Genomic DNA, 22,533 nt, shown 5'->3' with positions numbered 1-22,533 from the left:
TCGAGAGATTTCACAGACCTTTGTCTAGACAGGCCAACATGAGCATGGTACTTACTGTTGCAGTTGGTATTGCACCCGTTGTGCGATGGAAGTTTGTTATGGGCGCACCAGTATTTGCTGTTTATCTGAAAAATCCCAAAGTCTTGGCTGCCGTCCGTATTTGGGGGCCCCACGGCTGCAGTATTGAAACCGCTCTCGTAATGCGCCATGCAGACCCCTGCAACAAATGGAGCAGAAAAGGGGAAGGGGGACATTTTCAAGGAAACGGCAGTAGGGAATAACTGTGCAGAAACATATGTTTTGCCACTAGGTTTCCAACCTTCTAAACGTTTTCAGTACTCCTGAAGGAGCCCAGGGGAAGGATCTACTTCAAGATTTCAACACCCAAAGCCAAACAGAACTCTCCGCAGAAATGTCACGGAACTAGGGAGGCCGGTCTCCAGGCAGAACGTGGGGATCCCTCAGAATTGCTGAAGGTCATGGGTTCTCCTTGCATGCCCTCAAGTTCTCTCTTGTCTGAATAAATTGTGAAGTCTGTTGTAAGCCTGTGGCTTCGATGGAGAGGCGCATCAACTTGGTGTCATGGTGAGGAGCATGGACTTCTAATCTGGCGAGCCAGGTTTGATTCCCCGTTCCTTCCCCGCAGACAGCTGGCTGGGTGACCTTGGACTCGCCACAGCACTGATAAAACTGTTCTGACCGAGCAGTAAGATCAGGGCTCTCTCAGCCTCACCTCCCTCACAGAGTGCCTGTTGTGGGGAGAGGAAAGGGAAGGCGAATGTGAGCTGCTTTGAGGCTCCTTCGGGTAGAGACAAGCCGCATATAAGAACCAACTCTTCTCCTGTGTGTGTGCAAGGTATAGAGCCAGCTTGGTGTCGTGGTTAACATCAGTGGCCTCTAATCAGGTGACTTGGTTTGTGTACCCAGCTTTTCTCTGCCCAAAGGAATCTCAAAGTGGCTTACAGTCGCCTTCCTTTCCTCTCCCCACAACAGACACCCTGTGAGGGAGGTGAGGCTGAGGGAGCCCTGATATTACTGAAGAAGAAGAAGAGTTGGTTCTTATATGCTGCTTTTCTCTACCTGAAGGAGTCTCAAAGTGGCTTACAGTCACCTTCCTTTCCTCTCCCCACAACAGACACCCTGCGAGGTAGGTGGGGCTGAGAGAGCTCTGCGAGAATTGCTCTGTGAGAACAGCTCCAGCAGGACTGTGACTAGTCCAAAGTCACCCAGCTGGCTACATGCGGAGGAGCAGGGAATCAATCCCGGCTCTCCAGATTAGAAGCCGCCGCTCTTAACCGCTACGCCAAGGTGTGGAGAGTAGGTACCAAAAGCCAAAGGAAGGAAGGTTCCCGCACAGTAGCATTTGACCCATCCAAGGGAGAGCTGCCGAGCAGAGTGGGAAAGAATATTCTGCGTCCGAGCCTCTCTCTGACTCTATGACAGCCCCACTCTGAAGCCTGAGGCCAACAGCGAGGTGATAGAATAGAAATTCGGAGAAGAACACTTTTTGTTTCCCTCGGAAATGAGAGTTTCCACAGGGAGTGACGCGACCCAAACCCCTCCTTGGGCCTGGGCCCTAGCACTTAAGAACAGAAAGGAATGAAAATGAAGAGCAAACTTACAGTCCCCCAGGGAGGCACCGTGGAAACCATCCATGTCATGGCTTTTCAGGATCTTGGCCACTTCGCATTTTTCCATCACTTTGGCTTCATTTGCGGCAATCAAGAAGAAGAGGAGAGCGGCGAGACCCTGGATCTTCATGGCTGCAGCTTCTTGGAGGGTGAGGCAGAGCTTAGCCCAGATTCCCCATGGGCTTTTATAGGCCAGGCCTCTGGCCTTTGCATTAGGACATAGCCGGCGAGCAGGAAGACGGCTGATGATTTTCCTGGAACTGATTTACATGCTAATTACTTAATTGGCATTGTTTTCTCTTGCTCCCTGGATAGTAAAGGGAAGAGGACAGCCCATTGACCAATGGCAAAAATACCCATCTGACAAAGAAACAAACCTGTCGGAGAACAAGACTGCAAGGCTACAAGTGGCGGGGAGAGCATGCATTAGTTTGGAGATACCGTGGTTTCCAAGAAGGTGAGCTTTGGGCTGGATCACCTTGATTGAATCTGTCGAAACTCATCACATTAGGTGAGCATCTATGACCGTTTATGCACTGGGCACTTCACTGCCCTGGCTCTCGTGCAGGAGCACAATTTGTGGGCAGATGAGGTGCATTGGGCCAAATGCTCCCCCGTGTGGGTGCAGGAAGAGGTGGGGCAACCTGCCATGACTAAAACTCCAGCCTGCAGCCCAGCATGAAACCTCCAGTGCATAAACGGTCTATGTGGTAACAAAAAGTCCGCTTGCTGAGTTTTTGTTTGGGGAGTAAACAACCAGGTGGGGTTCTGTTTTTGTTTGTTTGTTTGTTTGTTTTTGTTTCATCTTGCATCTGCTTTTTGGCTCACACAATCCAAAAATAATATAGGCCACTTTTCTCTACCTGAGGGAGTCTCAAAGCGGCTTATAATCCCCTTTCCTTTCCTCTCCCCCCAACAGACATCCAGTGAGGGAGGTGAGGCTGAGAGAGCCCTGATATTACTGCTTGGTTAGAACAGCTTTATCAATGCTGTGGCGAGCCCAAGGTCACCCAGCTGGCTGCATGTGGGGGAGCATTCAATTAAACCTGGCTCACCAGATTGGAAGCCCGCACTCCCAAGCACTACACCAAGCTGGAACAATATTAGGAATTATATTTTTAGATGTATCAGAGGACTCGTGATCCTCTAAGAGGTGGTGTTAAAAAAGCACTATGCATCTATGATTCCATCCATAGGCATTGCAACTGGGAAGTATGAATTAAAAACAAAAATTAGCAGGCACCACGGGACCTTTAAACTGTTGGAGAAAGGGGATTGGTTGCCTGAATCGTTTGACAGACGGAAGCGAGTTGCGTATAAAGCACGTTGCTCTCTTCTGCCATTTTCAACAGCAGATGTGGAGGGTGAAAAGGTGGCAGACAAAGGCGAGACAGCAAAAACATGAGGAGGGGTTGTGAAGTGTGAAAAGATTTAGTGCTTTACCATTCAGCTGGCGTAATGCTATTTTTACTGATGTGCGGAAGTGCCCTGAGTCTTGTTGCTGTTGTTGCATGAAAGAAGAATTCAGCACCCTGTTTTGGTATACCTGTGGACAAAATGCTTAACAACATATTCTTTGGATCCAATGCAAATTTACATTTAAGCACTGCTTGCAATTTATCATTTATTTCTTACATTAGTATACTGCCCTCCCCTCAGGGCAGTTCACATGGAATGTAAAGGAACAATACATCGAACAAGAACTTTGATCCGAAATTTCCTCATCAGAAAGATCTGATAGCATCTTGACATTTGCAACATTCATCAACAATGTGTTTTGATGTCTTACTAATAACTTTTGGTGTTAAGTCCTGATTGCTAGGCTCATGGACAAACACCAAGATAGTCGGGAACCTGAAGGCTGAGCAACAAAATAGGTTAAAATACAAATATCTGTATACCGCACTCTGCGGTATAAATAAAAGGCTAAGGGGAGTCAGGGTGGGCCGAGTCCAGGATTGAGATCCCGGATTGGTCCCTTGCTCCCGGACTGACAAGCAGAGGGGCCAACCGGAAGGCGCGAAGATCCAGCTTGAGGTCCAAGGCAGGATCGGAGCTGGCAATGAAATTGACCAATGCACGACTAGTCTGTGGAACCCCTGAAATTGACCAATAGCATGCCCTGCTGGGAAGATCCATTTTTTGCTACTGTGTATAAGCTGGGTTTTTCTCAGGGGTTTCTCAGTTCAGTTCTGCCTCTTGGAACATCATGCTGAGATCCCAATAACGAGCTGACTGAACGCCCAATGGTCCTGGCTTCTTTTGAGCCTATGGATAAAACAATGCGCCATTGAGATTGCAAACAGCATTAAAACCTCAGCATCAGAGCCTGATGTTCTTATGGAGGCAGCCCCTCCATGCTGCCTGAACGGCAATCAGAGTGAAGAAGCAGTAGATTTGTCTTGAAAAAGAACGGAAAGAAGTAGACAAAGAATGTGGTGAAGTTCAGTGTGAACCTCTGGCACATTAGGTGGAACAGGATTTCTTTTTTTTAATTATTATTATTCAATTTGTTATGCGCCACTCTCAAGCCGGCTCGTGGCGGGTTACAGATGGATGCAAAAATATAAGATACAATAAACCCAAGCAACCCCAACAACATGGCGGAACCCCCCTTATCCCCACCCCACCCCTACCTCTAGAGCAGGGGTTGTCAAACTGTGGCCCTCCAGATGTCCATGGACCCTTGCTCATGGGAATTGTAGTCCATGGACATCTGGAGGGCCTCAGTTTGACTACCCCTGCTCTAGAGGCAAGAGGAAGGAGAGACAAGATAGCCAGAGTTGCAGTTTGACACCAGGGAGTGCCCATTGATCTACCCCACTGCCCCACCTTTTTTTTTTTTTTTTTTTGCTGTTGTCTTCTTTGTGTGCTCATGAGCCAAAGGCAGGCCTCACATTCATCTCCCGAATTAATGCAATGGCCTTCCAAATGACTACTGGTCTCCCTTATGAAAATGGGATTTTCAAAAAATCATAGGATCATAGACCTGGAAGGGGCCACACAGGCCATCTAGGCCAACCCCCTGCTCAATGCAAGGTCAGCCTAAAGCATCCAGGATAAGCATCTGTCCAGCCACTGCTTGAAGACTGCCAATGAGAGGGAGCTCCCCACCTCCTTAGGCAACCCATCCCACTGATGAACTACTCAGACTATGAATTTCCCCCCTTGATATCTAGCCGGTACACATAGTTTAAGCCCATTACTGCCCGTCCTGTCCTCTGCTACCAACAGGAACCGCTTCCAGCCCTTCTTCAAGGGACAACCTTTCCAATACTTCAAGAAAGCCATCCTGTCCCCTCTCATCGTCCTCTTCCCCAGGCTGAACATCCCCAAGTCCCTCCGCCTTTCCTCACAGGGCTTGGTCCCCAGGCCTCGTGGAATACCAAAAGGTCCCACAGGGCCCACAGCTCACCCGGGAGCTCATTCCACCAGGTCGGGGCCAGGACCAAAAAGGCCCTGGCCCTGGTTGAGGCCTTTTTGGGGCCAGGAACGACCAGTATATTGTCACCCACAGAGCGTAAGGCCCTGCCTAGGACAATAGGTGGTCTCTCAGGTATGTGGGTCCCAACCCATTTAAAGCCTTTTAACGTGGATCTGAAGGAGAGACACAGAGATTCTGCTTGGAGTCCTGTTGTATTTTTGAAAATGAAGCCAGATGAAGTCCCAACTTCCTGGCATCTCCCTCTGGTTGCTTGGCAACTGTCGTGGGAAGGGAAACTAGCCAATGAGCCCCTCAGCCATAGGATGTCCAAGCCCCAAAACAAAACACTTGAGTTGGGGCTTCCAAATAAGCTGTGATCAATATAACTGTTTATTCAAAGCAACAGCTGAAAACCTTACCGGGTGACCTGGTTTTTCGATGGACTTCCTCAGCGGCCAATACCTGCATTAAATCTATAACTTGTAGAACAGCTCAAATGCATGCAACATCCAAAAGCAAAACATCAAACAAATTACATTGTGATATCACATAATCCGTTTAAAAGCGTCAAAACCAGAATTTCACTGAGAGGAAAACGTATCATGTATGACGAATTGTTCCTTGGTTGGATAACCCTAGTGGGAAAGCGGGATATAAATCCGGTAAATAAAATGGAGGGGAATGGAGTGTGTTGTGTGTGTGCACGTGCAAAAAGAAGTGTGCATGAAGTTTTTGAGATAGGGAGGGACAGCAGGAGTTGGCTGGAAGAGGAACTACAATGCAAAGTCTCTTGGCCTCTGGGCATTTCGTCTAGGGCAGGGGTGGCCAAACCATAGCTCTCCAGATATCTGTGGAGATATCTACATGTCCAATTGTAGTCCATGGACATCTGGAGAGCCACGGTTTGGCTACCCTTGCTCTGGTATCCTGCAGGAATTCCCCTTTCACCTGTGGCTGGCTTTCTTCTCCACAGGAAACTATGCTTCTAATGCATGCTTCTACTCATGCCTCGGGTGTGTGCTGCATCGGGCATGGAAAAGAGGATCAGTTTGGTTCACTGTTCAGCATGGCAACAGTAGATTGAGTTTCTCAAGTTTCTCATCCCCTGTGTACCGAGAAGCCCGCGAGGACGTTTCCTGGTAGTTACGAAAAGGGGGAAACCCTGTCTTGTCTAACTGGAACGATTGCTAACCCTGAACGAGAAAGTGTTTAAATGCCACTTATCTCTTCTCAGTTTTCCAAGAACGATTTCTTCACTGTTCTGGACCATGAGTAACAAATACACAAGGTTTAAAAGGTGGGTGCTGGCCAGCTGGCGTTTGGCTCCAAGGGCTGTGTTTTGAAAGGCAAAGACTTGCTATCAAACAACCCTGCCGCTCTCCGAGGAATCTGACATGGTGGCAGAAGATTCCCTGCTTTGCCGAAGTCCCTCTTTGCATACACCTGCAGGCTTCCCCGATCTTCTTGGGTCTACCCACAGAAATGATTCCCAACCGTAATTTAATGTTGGCTTGAAGAACATAAGAGAAGCCGTGTTGGATCAGGCCAATGACCCATTCAATCCAACACTCTGTGTCACACAGTAGCCCAAACCCTGGCACCATCAGGAGGTCCTCCATCAGGGCCATGAGAAAATAAGAGAAGCTACGTTGAATCAGACCAGTGGCCCATCCAGTCCAACAATCTGTGTCACACAGTGGCCAAAATCCAGGGGCCATCAGGAGGTCCACCAGCAGTTTTAAGAACATAAGAGAAGCTATGTTGGGTCAGGCCAATGGCCCATCCAGTCCAACACTTTGTATCACATAGTGCTCAAAGCCCAGGGGCCATCAGGAAGTCCACCAATGGGGCAAGAACTCCAGAAGCCATCCAATTGTTGCCCCTTGAGCCATCAAGAATACAGAGCATCGCTGCCCCAGACAAAGTGTTCCATCTAAACCATGTGGCCAAGAGCCACTGATGGCCCTCTGCTCCAGATGTTCATCCAACCCCCTCTTGAAGCTGTCTGTGCTTGGAGCTGCTACCACATCCTGTGGCAGTGAACTCCACATGTTGATTACTTTATGCACTTTGGAATGCAGGTGTGTATGGAATGCAGGCAACCTCACCTCCTTGATGGACAGCTTGCACTATGTGTGTGGTATCACTTGATGGTTTCGCCTAGCCTCTCTCCACATAGTAAGTAATTATAAGTCTTGCCTCAGGCAGGCTAAAGAAGGCGCTAGATGAAGTTGTGAGCAAGTGCCATCAAGCTGCAGTTAACTCATGAGCTTTTCAAGGCAAGGGATGAATAGGTTTGTGATTGCCTGCTTCTGTCTGGCAAACCTGGACTTCTGCAGGGGTCTCCCCTCCTAGTAGGCTCAAGCCGTACTTAGCTTTTGAGCTCTGAGGAGACTGGGTAATCCTGGGCCACCCTGGTCAGATGAAGGTCACAATCATTAGTGGCGCTATGCCGAGGTTGGAAGCAGTCAGGTGCTGCAAGTAAGGAATACATGGAACCATAGAATCCTAGAGTAGGAAGGGGCCAGACAGGCCATCTAGTCCCACCCCCTGCTCAGTGCAGGGTCAGCATAAAGCATCCAGGAGAAGCATCTGTCCAGCCACTGATTAGAATCACAGAATCATAGAGTTGGAAGGGGCCAGACAGGCCTTCTAGTCCCACCCCCTGCTCAGTGCAGGGTCAGCATAAAGCATCCAGGAGAAGCATCTGTCCAGCCACTGCTTAGAATCATAGAATCCTGGAGTTGGAAGGGGCCAGACAGGCCATCTAGTCCCACCCCCTGCTCAGTGCAGGGTCAGCATAAAGCATCCAGGAGAAGCATCTGTCCAGCCACTGCTTAGAATCACAGAATCATAGAGTTGGAAGGGGCCAGACAGGCCTTCTAGTCCCACCCCCTGCTCAGTGCAGGGTCAGCATAAAGCATCCAGGAGAAGCATCTGTCCAGCCACTGCTTAGAATCATAGAATCCTGGAGTTGGAAGGGGCCAGACAGGCCTTCTAGTCCCACCCCTTGCTCAGTGCAGGGTCAGCATAAAGCATCCAGGAGAAGCATCTGTCCAGCCACTGCTTAGAATCATAGAACCATAGAGTTGGAAGGGGCCAGACAGGCCTTCTAGTCCCACCCCTTGCTCAGTGCAGGGTCAGCATAAAGCATCCAGGAGAAGCATCTGTCCAGCCACTGCTTAGAATCATAGAACCATAGAGTTGGAAGGGGCCAGACAGGCCTTCTAGTCCCACCCCTTGCTCAGTGCAGGGTCAGCATAAAGCATCCAGGAGAAGCATCTGTCCAGCCACTGCTTAGAATCACAGAATCATAGAGTTGGAAGGGGCCAGACAGGCCTTCTAGTCCCACCCCCTGCTCAGTGCAGGGTCAGCATAAAGCATCCAGGAGAAGCATCTGTCCAGCCACTGCTTAGAATCACAGAATCATAGAGTTGAAGGGGCCAGACAGGCCTTCTAGTCCCACCCCCTGCTCAGTGCAGGGTCAGCATAAAGCATCCAGGAGAAGCATCTGTCCAGCCACTGCTTAGAATCATAGAACCATAGAGTTGGAAGGGGCCAGACAGGCCTTCTAGTCCCACCCCTTGCTCAGTGCAGGGTCAGCATAAAGCATCCAGGAGAAGCATCTGTCCAGCCACTGCTTAGAATCATAGAACCATAGAGTTGGAAGGGGCCAGACAGGCCATCTAGTCCCACCCCCTGCTCAGTGCAGGGTCAGCATAAAGCATCCAGGAGAAGCATCTGTCCAGCCACTGCTTAGAATCATAGAATCCTGGAGTTGGAAGGGGCCAGACAGGCCTTCTAGTCCCACCCCTTGCTCAGTGCAGGGTCAGCATAAAGCATCCAGGAGAAGCATCTGTCCAGCCACTGCTTAGAATCATAGAACCATAGAGTTGGAAGGGGCCAGACAGGCCTTCTAGTCCCACCCCTTGCTCAGTGCAGGGTCAGCATAAAGCATCCAGGAGAAGCATCTGTCCAGCCACTGCTTAGAATCATAGAACCATAGAGTTGGAAGGGGCCAGACAGGCCTTCTAGTCCCACCCCTTGCTCAGTGCAGGGTCAGCATAAAGCATCCAGGAGAAGCATCTGTCCAGCCACTGCTTAGAATCACAGAATCATAGAGTTGGAAGGGGCCAGACAGGCCTTCTAGTCCCACCCCCTGCTCAGTGCAGGGTCAGCATAAAGCATCCAGGAGAAGCATCTGTCCAGCCACTGCTTAGAATCACAGAATCATAGAGTTGGAAGGGGCCAGACAGGCCTTCTAGTCCCACCCCCTGCTCAGTGCAGGGTCAGCATAAAGCATCCAGGAGAAGCATCTGTCCAGCCACTGCTTAGAATCATAGAACCATAGAGTTGGAAGGGGCCAGACAGGCCTTCTAGTCCCACCCCTTGCTCAGTGGAGGGTCAGCATAAAGCATCCAGGAGAAGCATCTGTCCAGCCACTGCTTAGAATCATAGAACCATAGAGTTGGAAGGGGCCAGACAGGCCTTCTAGTCCCACCCCTTGCTCAGTGCAGGGTCAGCATAAAGCATCCAGGAGAAGCATCTGTCCAGCCACTGCTTAGAATCATAGAATCCTGGAGTTGGAAGGGGCCAGACAGGCCTTCTAGTCCCACCCCTTGCTCAGTGCAGGGTCAGCATAAAGCATCCAGGAGAAGCATCTGTCCAGCCACTGCTTAGAATCATAGAACCATAGAGTTGGAAGGGGCCAGACAGGCCTTCTAGTCCCACCCCTTGCTCAGTGCAGGGTCAGCATAAAGCATCCAGGAGAAGCATCTGTCCAGCCACTGCTTAGAATCATAGAACCATAGAGTTGGAAGGGGCCAGACAGGCCTTCTAGTCCCACCCCTTGCTCAGTGCAGGGTCAGCATAAAGCATCCAGGAGAAGCATCTGTCCAGCCACTGCTTAGAATCATAGAATCCTGGAGTTGGAAGGGGCCAGACAGGCCTTCTAGTCCCACCCCCTGCTCAGTGCAGGGTCAGCATAAAGCATCCAGGAGAAGCATCTGTCCAGCCACTGCTTAGAATCATAGAATCCTGGAGTTGGAAGGGGCCAGACAGGCCATCTAGTCCCACCCCCTGCTCAATGCAGGGTCAGCATAAAGCATCCAGGAGAAGCATCTGTCCAGCCACTGCTTAGAATCATAGAACCATAGAGTTGGAAGGGGCCAGACAGGCCATCTAGTCCCACCCCCTGCTCAGTGCAGGGTCACCATAAAGCATCCAGGAGAAGCATCTGTCCAGCCACTGCTTAGAATCATAGAATCCTGGAGTTGGAAGGGGCCAGACAGGCCATCTAGTCCCACCCCCTGCTCAGTGCAGGGTCAGCATAAAGCATCCAGGAGAAGCATCTGTCCAGCCACTGCTTAGAATCATAGAATCCTGGAGTTGGAAGGGGCCAGACAGGCCATCTAGTCCCACCCCCTGCTCAGTGCAGGGTCAGCATAAAGCATCCAGGAGAAGCATCTGTCCAGCCACTGCTTAGAATCACAGAATCATAGAGTTGGAAGGGGCCAGACAGGCCTTCTAGTCCCACCCCCTGCTCAACGCAGGATCAGCCTCAAGCATCCAGGAGAAGCATCTGTCCAGCCACTGCTTAGAATCATAGAACCATAGAGTTGGAAGGGGCCAGACAGGCCATCTAGTCCCACCCCCTGCTCAGTGCAGGGTCAGCATAAAGCATCCAGGAGAAGCATCTGTCCAGCCACTGCTTAGAATCATAGAATCCTGGAGTTGGAAGGGGCCAGACAGGCCTTCTAGTCCCACCCCCTGCTCAGTGCAGGATCAGCCTCAAGCATCCAGGAGAAGCATCTGTCCAGCCACTGCTTAGAATCATAGAATCCTGGAGTTGGAAGGGGCCAGACAGGCCTTCTAGTCCCACCCCCTGCTCAACGCAGGATCAGCCTCAAGCATCCAGGAGAAGCATCTGTCCAGCCACTGCTTAGAATCATAGAACCATAGAGTTGGAAGGGGCCAGACAGGCCATCTAGTCCCACCCCCTGCTCAGTGCAGGGTCAGCATAAAGCATCCAGGAGAAGCATCTGTCCAGCCGCTGCTTAGAATCACAGAATCATAGAGTTGGAAGGGGCCAGACAGGCCATCTAGTCCCACCCCCTGCTCAGTGCAGGGTCAGCATAAAGCATCCAGGAGAAGCATCTGTCCAGCCACTGCTTAGAATCATAGAACCATAGAGTTGGAAGGGGCCAGACAGGCCTTCTAGTCCCACCCCCTGCTCAGTGCAGGATCAGCCTCAAGCATCCAGGAGAAGCATCTGTCCAGCCACTGCTTAGAATCACAGAATCATAGAGTTGGAAGGGGCCAGACAGGCCTTCTAGTCCCACCCCCTGCTCAGTGCAGGGTCAGCATAAAGCATCCAGGAGAAGCATCTGTCCAGCCACTGCTTAGAATCATAGAATCCTGGAGTTGGAAGGGGCCAGACAGGCCTTCTAGTCCCACCCCCTGCTCAGTGCAGGATCAGCCTCAAGCATCCAGGAGAAGCATCTGTCCAGCCACTGCTTAGAATCATAGAATCCTGGAGTTGGAAGGGGCCAGACAGGCCTTCTAGTCCCACCCCCTGCTCAACGCAGGATAAGCATCCAGGAGAAGCATCTGTCCAGCCACTGCTTAGAATCATAGAACCATAGAGTTGGAAGGGGCCAGACAGGCCATCTAGTCCCACCCCCTGCTCAGTGCAGGGTCAGCATAAAGCATCCAGGAGAAGCATCTGTCCAGCCGCTGCTTAGAATCACAGAATCATAGAGTTGGAAGGGGCCAGACAGGCCATCTAGTCCCACCCCCTGCTCAGTGCAGGGTCAGCATAAAGCATCCAGGAGAAGCATCTGTCCAGCCACTGCTTAGAATCATAGAACCATAGAGTTGGAAGGGGCCAGACAGGCCTTCTAGTCCCACCCCCTGCTCAGTGCAGGATCAGCCTCAAGCATCCAGGAGAAGCATCTGTCCAGCCACTGCTTAGAATCACAGAATCATAGAGTTGGAAGGGGCCAGACAGGCCTTCTAGTCCCACCCCCTGCTCAGTGCAGGGTCAGCATAAAGCATCCAGGAGAAGCATCTGTCCAGCCACTGCTTAGAATCATAGAATCCTGGAGTTGGAAGGGGCCAGACAGGCCATCTAGTCCCACCCCCTGCTCAGTGCAGGGTCAGCATAAAGCATCCAGGAGAAGCATCTGTCCAGCCACTGCTTAGAATCACAGAATCATAGAGTTGGAAGGGGCCAGACAGGCCTTCTAGTCCCACCCCCTGCTCAGTGCAGGGTCAGCATAAAGCATCCAGGAGAAGCATCTGTCCAGCCACTGCTTAGAATCACAGAATCATAGAGTTGGAAGGGGCCAGACAGGCCTTCTAGTCCCACCCCCTGCTCAATGCAGGATCAGCCTCAAGCATCCAGGAGAAGCATCTGTCCAGCCACTGCTTAGAATCACAGAATCATAGAGTTGGAAGGGGCCAGACAGGCCATCTAGTCCCACCCCTGCTCAATGCAGGATCAGCCTCAAGCATCCAGGAGAAGCATCTGTCCAGCCACTGCTTAGAATCACAGAATCATAGAGTTGGAAGGGGCCAGAAAGGCCTTCTAGTCCCACCCCCTGCTCAGTGCAGGGTCAGCATAAAGCATCCAGGAGAAGCATCTGTCCAGCCACTGCTTAGAATCACAGAATCATAGAGTTGGAAGGGGCCAGACAGGCCTTCTAGTCCCACCCCCTGCTCAGTGCAGGGTCAGCATAAAGCATCCAGGAGAAGCATCTGTCCAGCCGCTGCTTAGAATCACAGAATCATAGAGTTGGAAGGGGCCAGACAGGCCTTCTGGTCCCACCCCCTGCTCAGTGCAGGGTCAGCATAAAGCATCCAGGAGAAGGATCTGTCCAGCCACTGCTTAGAATCACAGAATCATAGAGTTGGAAGGGGCCAGACAGGCCTTCTAGTCCCACCCCCTGCTCAGTGCAGGGTCAGCATAAAGCATCCAGGAGAAGCATCTGTCCAGCCACTGCTTAGAATCACAGAATCATAGAGTTGGAAGGGGCCAGACAGGCCTTCTAGTCCCACCCCCTGCTCAGTGCAGGGTCAGCATAAAGCATCCAGGAGAAGCATCTGTCCAGCCACTGCTTAGAATCACAGAATCATAGAGTTGGAAGGGGCCAGACAGGCCTTCTGGTCCCACCCCCTGCTCAGTGCAGGGTCAGCATAAAGCATCCAGGAGAAGCATCTGTCCAGCCACTGCTTAGAATCACAGAATCATAGAGTTGGAAGGGGCCAGACAGGCCTTCTGGTCCCACCCCCTGCTCAGTGCAGGGTCAGCATAAAGCATCCAGGAGAAGCATCTGTCCAGCCACTGCTTAGAATCACAGAATCATAGAGTTGGAAGGGGCCAGACAGGCCTTCTAGTCCCACCCCCTGCTCAGTGCAGGGTCAGCATAAAGCATCCAGGAGAAGCATCTGTCCAGCCACTGCTTAGAATCACAGAATCATAGAGTTGGAAGGGGCCAGACAGGCCTTCTAGTCCCACCCCCTGCTCAGTGCAGGGTCAGCATAAAGCATCCAGGAGAAGCATCTGTCCAGCCGCTGCTTAGAATCATAGAACCATAGAGTTGGAAGGGGCCAGACAGGCCATCTAGTCCCACCCCCTGCTCAGTGCAGGGTCAGCATAAAGCATCCAGGAGAAGCATCTGTCCAGCCACTGCTTAGAATCATAGAATCCTGGAGTTGGAAGGGGCCAGACAGGCCTTCTAGTCCCACCCCCTGCTCAGTGCAGGATCAGCCTCAAGCATCCAGGAGAAGCATCTGTCCAGCCACTGCTTAGAATCACAGAATCATAGAGTTGGAAGGGGCCAGACAGGCCTTCTGGTCCCACCCCCTGCTCAGTGCAGGGTCAGCATAAAGCATCCAGGAGAAGCATCTGTCCAGCCACTGCTTAGAATCATAGAATCCTGGAGTTGGAAGGGGCCAGACAGGCCTTCTAGTCCCACCCCCTGCTCAGTGCAGGATCAGCCTCAAGCATCCAGGAGAAGCATCTGTCCAGCCACTGCTTAGAATCATAGAATCCTGGAGTTGGAAGGGGCCAGACAGGCCTTCTAGTCCCACCCCCTGCTCAGTGCAGGATCAGCCTCAAGCATCCAGGAGAAGCATCTGTCCAGCCACTGCTTAGAATCATAGAATCCTGGAGTTGGAAGGGGCCAGACAGGCCTTCTAGTCCCACCCCCTGCTCAGTGCAGGGTCAGCATAAAGCATCCAGGAGAAGCATCTGTCCAGCCACTGCTTAGAATCATAGAACCATAGAGTTGGAAGGGGCCAGACAGGCCTTCTAGTCCCACCCCCTGCTCAGTGCAGGGTCAGCATAAAGCATCCAGGAGAAGCATCTGTCCAGCCACTGCTTAGAATCATAGAATCCTGGAGTTGGAAGGGGCCAGACAGGCCTTCTAGTCCCACCCCTTGCTCAGTGCAGGGTCAGCATAAAGCATCCAGGAGAAGCATCTGTCCAGCCACTGCTTAGAATCACAGAATCATAGAGTTGGAAGGGGCCAGACAGGCCTTCTGGTCCCACCCCCTGCTCAGTGCAGGATCAGCATAAAGCATCCAGGAGAAGCATCTGTCCAGCCACTGCTTAGAATCATAGAACCATAGAGTTGGAAGGGGCCAGACAGGCCTTCTAGTCCCACCCCCTGCTCAGTGCAGGGTCAGCATAAAGCATCCAGGAGAAGCATCTGTCCAGCCACTGCTTAGAATCATAGAATCCTGGAGTTGGAAGGGGCCAGACAGGCCATCTAGTCCCACCCCCTGCTCAGTGCAGGATCAGCCTCAAGCATCCAGGAGAAGCATCTGTCCAGCCACTGCTTAGAATCACAGAATCATAGAGTTGGAAGGGGCCAGACAGGCCTTCTGGTCCCACCCCCTGCTCAGTGCAGGGTCAGCATAAAGCATCCAGGAGAAGCATCTGTCCAGCCACTGCTTAGAATCACAGAATCATAGAGTTGGAAGGGGCCAGACAGGCCTTCTGGTCCCACCCCCTGCTCAGTGCAGGGTCAGCATAAAGCATCCAGGAGAAGCATCTGTCCAGCCACTGCTTAGAATCATAGAACCATAGAGTTGGAAGGGGCCAGACAGGCCTTCTAGTCCCACCCCCTGCTCAGTGCAGGGTCAGCATAAAGCATCCAGGAGAAGCATCTGTCCAGCCACTGCTTAGAATCATAGAATCCTGGAGTTGGAAGGGGCCAGACAGGCCATCTAGTCCCACCCCCTGCTCAGTGCAGGATCAGCCTCAAGCATCCAGGAGAAGCATCTGTCCAGCCACTGCTTAGAATCACAGAATCATAGAGTTGGAAGGGGCCAGACAGGCCTTCTGGTCCCACCCCCTGCTCAGTGCAGGGTCAGCATAAAGCATCCAGGAGAAGCATCTGTCCAGCCACTGCTTAGAATCACAGAATCATAGAGTTGGAAGGGGCCAGACAGGCCTTCTGGTCCCACCCCCTGCTCAGTGCAGGGTCAGCATAAAGCATCCAGGAGAAGCATCTGTCCAGCCACTGCTTAGAATCACAGAATCATAGAGTTGGAAGGGGCCAGACAGGCCTTCTGGTCCCACCCCCTGCTCAGTGCAGGGTCAGCATAAAGCATCCAGGAGAAGCATCTGTCCAGCCGCTGCTTAGAATCACAGAATCATAGAGTTGGAAGGGGCCAGACAGGCCTTCTGGTCCCACCCCCTGCTCAGTGCAGGGTCAGCATAAAGCATCCAGGAGAAGGATCTGTCCAGCCACTGCTTAGAATCACAGAATCATAGAGTTGGAAGGGGCCAGACAGGCCTTCTAGTCCCACCCCCTGCTCAGTGCAGGGTCAGCATAAAGCATCCAGGAGAAGCATCTGTCCAGCCGCTGCTTAGAATCACAGAATCATAGAGTTGGAAGGGGCCAGACAGGCCTTCTGGTCCCACCCCCTGCTCAGTGCAGGGTCAGCATAAAGCATCCAGGAGAAGGATCTGTCCAGCCACTGCTTGAAGACCACCAGTGTGGGGGAGCTCACCACCTCCTTAGGCAGCACATTCGCCTGCTGAACTAGTCTGTGGAAATATTTTTCCTGATATCCAGCTGGTATTGTTCTGCATGTCGTTTAAACCCATTACTGTTTGGGTTTTGCAGTACCCAAGCCCGTTACCATTCCTCCTCTAAGTGGCAACCTTTCAGATCCTCCAAGGGAGCCATCAAGTCCTTCTCAACCTCCTGTTCTCCAGGCTGAACATTCCCGCTTTGAGCGGCTTTTCTCTACCTGAAGGAGGCTCAAAACATTTGCTTTCCTCTCCCCACAAGAGACACCCTGTGAGGTGGGTGAGGCTGAGAGAGCCCTGAGATTACTGCTCGGTCAGAACAGCTTTATCAGTGCTGTGACTAGCCCAAGGTCACCCAGCTGGCTGCATGTGGGGGAGTGTGGAATCAAACCTGGCTCACCAGATTAGAAGTCTGCATTCCTAACCACTACACCAAGCTTGGAGAAGAGCCTAATGCTGGGAGCGATCGAGGGCAAAAGAAGAAGGGGACGACAGAGAGTGATGTGGCTGGATGGAGTCACTGAAGCAGTCGGTGCAAACTTAAATGGACTCCGGGGAATGGTAGAGGACAGGAAGGCCTGGAGGATCATTGTCCATGGGGTCGCGATGGGTCGGACACGACTTCGCACATAACAACAACAACAACACACCAAGCTGTCCCTCTGCTAAACATACCCTGGTATTGAAGTTGAACTTAACCCGAGGGACAGATAGCAGAGGGACAGAAAGACTGCGTTTCATCCAGTTTCTTTTGGTCTCTTTTCCTTAACTCTGTGCTGTGCTAAAGATTTGCTTTAAAAAAAAAACTTGTACTCTGACTAGATCTTTTATAAGTTGAAAGTGGGCCATGGTTCTCTGATCTAAGTAGAGCTCCCCCTCCTCGGAAGCCCTAGCGGAAGTGCAAAGGGAAGGCCCAGAGGGGTGAACCCTCCCAGTATCTCATCCCTCACAGTGCTCAGGAGCTGAGGCTGTGGGAGGTCCCAGAGAGGCGGGGCCTCAGGTGTGGAAGGGGCAGAAAAGGGTCCTGGATCTCCCAGCTGTGACTCTGTCCTTTAGCTACATGGTGGCAGCGGTTACCCAGAGCGTTTGTTGTGCCACCCGCCTGGAGTTGGCAACCAGCCGGATCAGGGGGTGGGCAAAGACCGAACGGGGCCTGCAAGGCGGAAGCAGGCTGGTTCCACCACAGTAATCAGACCTGAGGCTTAACCGCTAACGAATTTCTTGTCTACTCAGTGGGTGAAAGAACAAGGAGTGCCTTGCAAAGAAATGTCCTGAATGTCTTTCTCATAAGAGGCATACTTGACCTGCAGATGTCAACAGGACAGTCGATTGTGGGTATATTTCTTGCTTTTGTTCTGACTTCCAGGGTCGCTTGGTGGCATTAGTGCAAAGGAAGAAGAAATCTCTCTCCTTGGACTAAAGGCTGTGGATACTCAGGTGTGCCATTAGGGGGCACCCCAAGTCCACAGCTGTTCACTAAGTCTTCAAGCTTAGAATCATAGAATCATAGAGTTGGAAGGGGCCACACAGGCCATCTAGTCCAACCCCCTGCTCAACGCAGGATCAGACCAAAGCATCCTAAAGCATCCAAGAAAAGTGTGTATCCAACCTTGGCTTGAATATCCAACCTTGGCTTGAAAGCAAAGATTCAAGCGGGGAGCCCGGTTGGTCTGAAGTAGCCCAACAAAATAGAGACCAATGGTACCTTTAAGACCAACATGGATTAATCCAAGATTGTATACCTGGAGTGGAATAGCAGACATCGGTGTCAGAACATTCAGACAGGAACTATAGCTTTCCCTTTATCCCAGGGGTAGTCAACCTGTGGTCCTCCAGATGTCCATGGACTACAATGCTGGCAGGGGCTCATGGGAATTGTAGTCCATGGACATCTGGAGGACCACAGGTTGACTGCCCCTGCTTTATCGGAATGCTCTAGCAGTGTCTTGGGGAAGCCAATAAGTTATGATAAGTCACAAGAAAAGTTATGGTAGGAAAAAAAAAACCCATCCTAATCTTTTCTCCTTGCTTTGCTGCTCTTTGGCCGTGTGCAATTTGCATCTCCCACTGAACATGGAGGTCTCCGTTATCTTATTCCTAAGGGGTTCATCCAAGGAATCTGTGCCAAATATTTCTTTACAGATCAATCCCTGGCATACGAACACAAGTGCCGTCCGAACCAAGCAAGGGACTTCCAATCCCTCCAAAACACGCTTCTGCCCTGCCAGTCAACGGGCTATTTTTAGTTGTGGCGACCTCCTGGCCCATAAAGCAGAGGCTGACTGTGAAATGAGTACCTGGAATGCCCACAAGGAACTAAGCTTCTTCCTACTCACTCGCAGCCGGCCAGGATCAACCCCACTGCGGAGGTACAAAAGTCAAAAGAGACTGGTTGAATCCACCTTTCATCCCTGGAAGAGCTGCAGACATGAAGAATCGGGACATTGCAGCCCTCCTCGTCTTCCTCCTTCTGTCCGTTGCCAATGCAAAATGGTTCAATAGATGTGAACTAGCTAGGATTATGAAAAGCGCTGGCCTGGATAGATATGGAGGAGGTAGCCTAGCTGACTGTAAGTTTCCTTTCACTCCCTTGACCTTTCCTGTGTTCTGCTACAGTTCCGCTTCTCATTTTTGCTGCATATAAATGCATAGTTGGAAGGAAGGCGGGAGGGCACAGCCCGATGTTGATAGATCTCAGAAGGCAAGCAGGGTCAGGACTTGGAAGGCAGACCACCAAGCAAGGCTCTGTAGAGGAAATCACGGCCAAGCCACCTCTTTTTCTTAGCCAGCGTGGTGTCATGGTTAATGGCGGTGGCCTCTAATCGAGCGCGCCAGGTTTGATTCCCCACTCCTCCATGTGCAGTCAGTGGGGTGACCTTGGGTTAGTCACAGTCCTGTTAGGGAATGGGGAGAGGATACAGGAGTATCCAGCAGGGGGAAGGAGGAAATAACGTGGGCAGTAGGACACAGGGGGAAATGAAGTAACCTCCTATGAGTCTTTATACTTCAGATTATTACAATAATTTCCAATTGTTTATGAAAGTGGATCGCATTTTCCATTCTATATTCCCCCTCTATAATCCATTTCCTGCTCTGTTCGTTCCAGGGGTTTGCTTGGCTTATCAGGAAAGCAAATACAACTCAAGGTTACTGGGAGGAACCAACCAAGACGGTGGCCGAAGCTTCGGTATTTTTCAAGTAAACAGCTTCTGGTGGTGTTCAAGGGGGCAAGCCAAACTAAATTTTGGATGCCACCTTTTCTGTAGTGGTAAGTAGCATGTTGCTATTGGGGGGACTAGCTAAAGACCTGTGAATTTCCCCAAGCATTCCAGTAGTGTTTCTGAAGGGCAACTGAAGTCCTTCCCTTTCTTACTAATGTTCTCCACTCGCATGTGGTCTTCCATCAGGCATCTCTTCTTCTCAACTACCCTCCTTTCTCCAACTTCTTCTCCAGCCACCATCCCAGCCTGTGCTCTCCCACAATGGCTTCTACATTCTAAGTAGTAAAGGTCATGAGTGTTGCTAAGGAACAGTTCCAGCAGTTCACCTTTTGATTCATCACAGCAGCATTCTTAGAGGGTGGATTTTTGGTCATCTGGGTAATGGTTACAGAGATCTGAATTATAGGAATGCCTTCCGTGATGCCCTAGCGTTCTTGCCACCAAATGATGCCGAGAAGCTAGCTAGATCTAATTCTCAATGTGGTCTCCTCTGTGGATATGTAAATCTGGAAACTGGGGCCGTGCACGGAACAAGACACATCTGTTTACAAATCTGGGAAGAATCCCAGGTTTGAAGAGAAACCTAAACAAAACAAACAAAAGCAAAAAAATGGGGACTCTTAACCCCATCCCCATGACAAAACCAGCACCTGGAGCTAGAAGAAACAAATGTCCTCAGTGGCTGTTGCTAGCCAGCTGCTGCAATATTGTCAGTCTTCAAGCCTTGGGTTCTGTCAGTAAAAGGAAGGGGGATGAGATGACCCTGGACTGTGCTGGCAATTGAAGGCGAATTAATTGGCACCAGGCCCAGCATCAACTACTAAGTGACTTGCTACCACCTGATGTTCATGACTCATTCAGGCCTGGCTGCTTCCTACTGTTCATTGGAAGACAATAAGTGGCTAGCTTTAAGAACTAGGAAAGATTGGGTCACTGGTGTCTAGCCGTTATAAATTTGACGATAGGTCCACAGAATTTCATATGTTTTTTGGATAATAGCTTTTATATGTCTCCTAATCTTGTTTTTTTTGTTTTATATTTTAACAGTTTGAATAGTTTTACTGCTTTCATGTCTCATTTTGTTTTTGTAAAAAGGGAAGTTAATACATAAAAAGGTTAAAGATGCATTAGCAGTAAAACTTTAAAACTTCTCAACCATAAAAGTCAACATTTAAAAAGCATTAAATACCATTGACTATTTTGATTTTTGTAAAATAGTCAATGGTATTTAATGCTTTTTAAATGTTGACTTTTATGGTTGAGAAGTTGTTAAGTTTTACTGCTTATGCATTTTTAACCTTTTTTATGTATTACCTTCCCTTTTTATATACTGCTATTGTATAGTAGTGCATCTGAAATTTTGGTCTAAATGACCGTAAAATAAAATAAAATTAATAAAATTAATTAATTAAAAAATAAAGTTGTAGTGGTTAGTTCAGGCTTTCTCCACCAGCGGGGTTTCCTGAAAGCCTGGGGATTCTTCAGAGCCTAGGAACGGTTTCATGAATGGGTGGGAATTAATAATTGTAAAAATATTTTTTAAATTCTTAAACATTTATTGGGTGATATGACCATATATCAGCCTCTTGTGGCGCAGGGTGATAAGGCAGCCGACATGCTGTCTGAAGCACTGACCATGAGGCTGGGAGTTCGATCCCAGCAGCCGGCTCAAGGTTGACTCAGCCTTCCATCCTTCTGAGGTCGGTAAAATGAGTACCCAGCTTGCTGGGGGGGTAAACGGTAATGACTGGGGAAGGCACTGGCAAACCACCCCGTATTGAGTCTGCCAAGAAAACGCTGGAGGGCGTCACCCCAAGGGTCAGACTTGACTCGGTGCTTGCACAGGGGATACCTTTACCTTTTATCCCCATATATAGTCATGTTGATCCGTCCACTTCCCAAAATGACCAATGACGGGCCTGGAGGGGATGGGAAGGGGTGGGGCCTTGGGTGGTTGTGTCCACAGATATGCTTGTCAACCATATTCTCCACGATTGCACCACTTCTGGAGTTTCGGGAACCCTGACGATTGTTTTCAGGGACTTCTCAATGCAACAGAGTTGAGAAAGGCTTAGAGTTAGAGTTCCAAACTGGGGTCTGGGAGGCCCACAATATTATGAAGGTGGGATGCAAGCTGCTTGGGATCCTCAGTGGAGAGGAAGGCAGGGAATAAATGAAGCCACTAATTAAGAAAACAAGGGGAAAGGGGAATAAATGTAGGTATGTAGATAGGTGTGAAGAAAGAGGGAAGCAGGATAAGGTGAGGACATTGAGTCTGCCACATGGAGGGGAAAAGGGAATAGTGTTAGGAGGGGGATACAGGGGAAAGGGTTGTGTTCCCCATGAGACCTTGCAGTTTCCCCATCTTGTAATTGGGCCTGGCCCAGTCTGACCTAACTCAAGCTACTGGGCCCATGTTATCTGGCACCATGCAATACAGTCAGATCCTTCCTTTGCCTGTTTGGACCCAGGTAATTGTTATGGCAAACATTCACAGGAATAAGTGATGCATTCAGCCAGAGCAACTTGGAGTGCCAAGTGTACTCATCGATGTAGTCACGTGGATAAAAGATTAGAATACTTGCCAAATGTGACTTACCTTTGTGTGCACTCAAGTCTTCAGAGTGGGAGAAGGGAAGGAAACAAGTAGTTCTCTGGGTCATTCTATCCCCTAAAATGGTTTGTGCTACACTCAACGTTAAATTGAGTTTCGGAAGGGGAAATTTACCATTATGCGAGAAAGAGAATATTCCAGAAATGTTCGTTATTAACGCCAAACGATCCCCTTCCAGAAGATTCAGTTTTTCATTGTTCCCATATTCCTACTTTCATAACTTCCTGTACAAGGACAAAACTGTTTGTTGAAATTTCATGGAAACCCACAAGGTAGTGCTTCCTAGTCAAAATGCTTTCACCAACAATGGAATACTGAACCACAGGGGTGGCCAAACTGTGGCTCTTCAGCTGTCCATGGACTACAATTGTTGGAGTAGCAACCAGCAAGTTATTGGATGCTGCTAAACTGTGTCTGTGTACTGAGTAGTCGATGGTGGGATCACAGAGAATTCTCAGCTATGTGCTTAGGACACCCCTTTGTTTAAGGCTTCCAATGTGTTTTCTTTGTAACTACTTTAAGGTTTTATACTCTGTTTCCGTGAGGAGACTGAAGCAGATGAATATGACATATATTTGTGTATGTACTTTTATAGTAAA

The 22,533-nt window shown here is 50.0% G+C and overlaps 1 protein-coding gene across 1 annotated transcript in view; it reads right to left on the bottom strand.

The window, feature by feature from the left end:
* The window catches only part of LOC143831233 (uncharacterized), a 29,288-nt gene extending 10,595 nt beyond the window's left edge, over positions 1-18,693 (bottom strand). Inside the window, exons 1-3 of the mRNA XM_077324294.1 lie at positions 18,436-18,693; positions 1,623-1,891; positions 56-217 (exon numbers count right to left, since the gene is read on the bottom strand). Of these exons, the coding sequence (XP_077180409.1) occupies positions 56-217; positions 1,623-1,761 (301 nt within the window). The 5' untranslated portion in view covers positions 1,762-1,891; positions 18,436-18,693. The remainder of the gene's footprint in view (positions 1-55; positions 218-1,622; positions 1,892-18,435) is intronic.
* Between the last annotated feature and the right edge of the window lie 3,840 nt (positions 18,694-22,533).

Source organism: Paroedura picta, chromosome 3, assembly GCF_049243985.1.
Source record: "Paroedura picta isolate Pp20150507F chromosome 3, Ppicta_v3.0, whole genome shotgun sequence".
Classification (NCBI taxonomy): Eukaryota; Metazoa; Chordata; class Lepidosauria; order Squamata; family Gekkonidae; genus Paroedura; species Paroedura picta.
The sequence above is the reverse complement of the archived record's forward strand: the minus strand, read 5'-3'. Positions and strand labels throughout refer to the sequence as shown.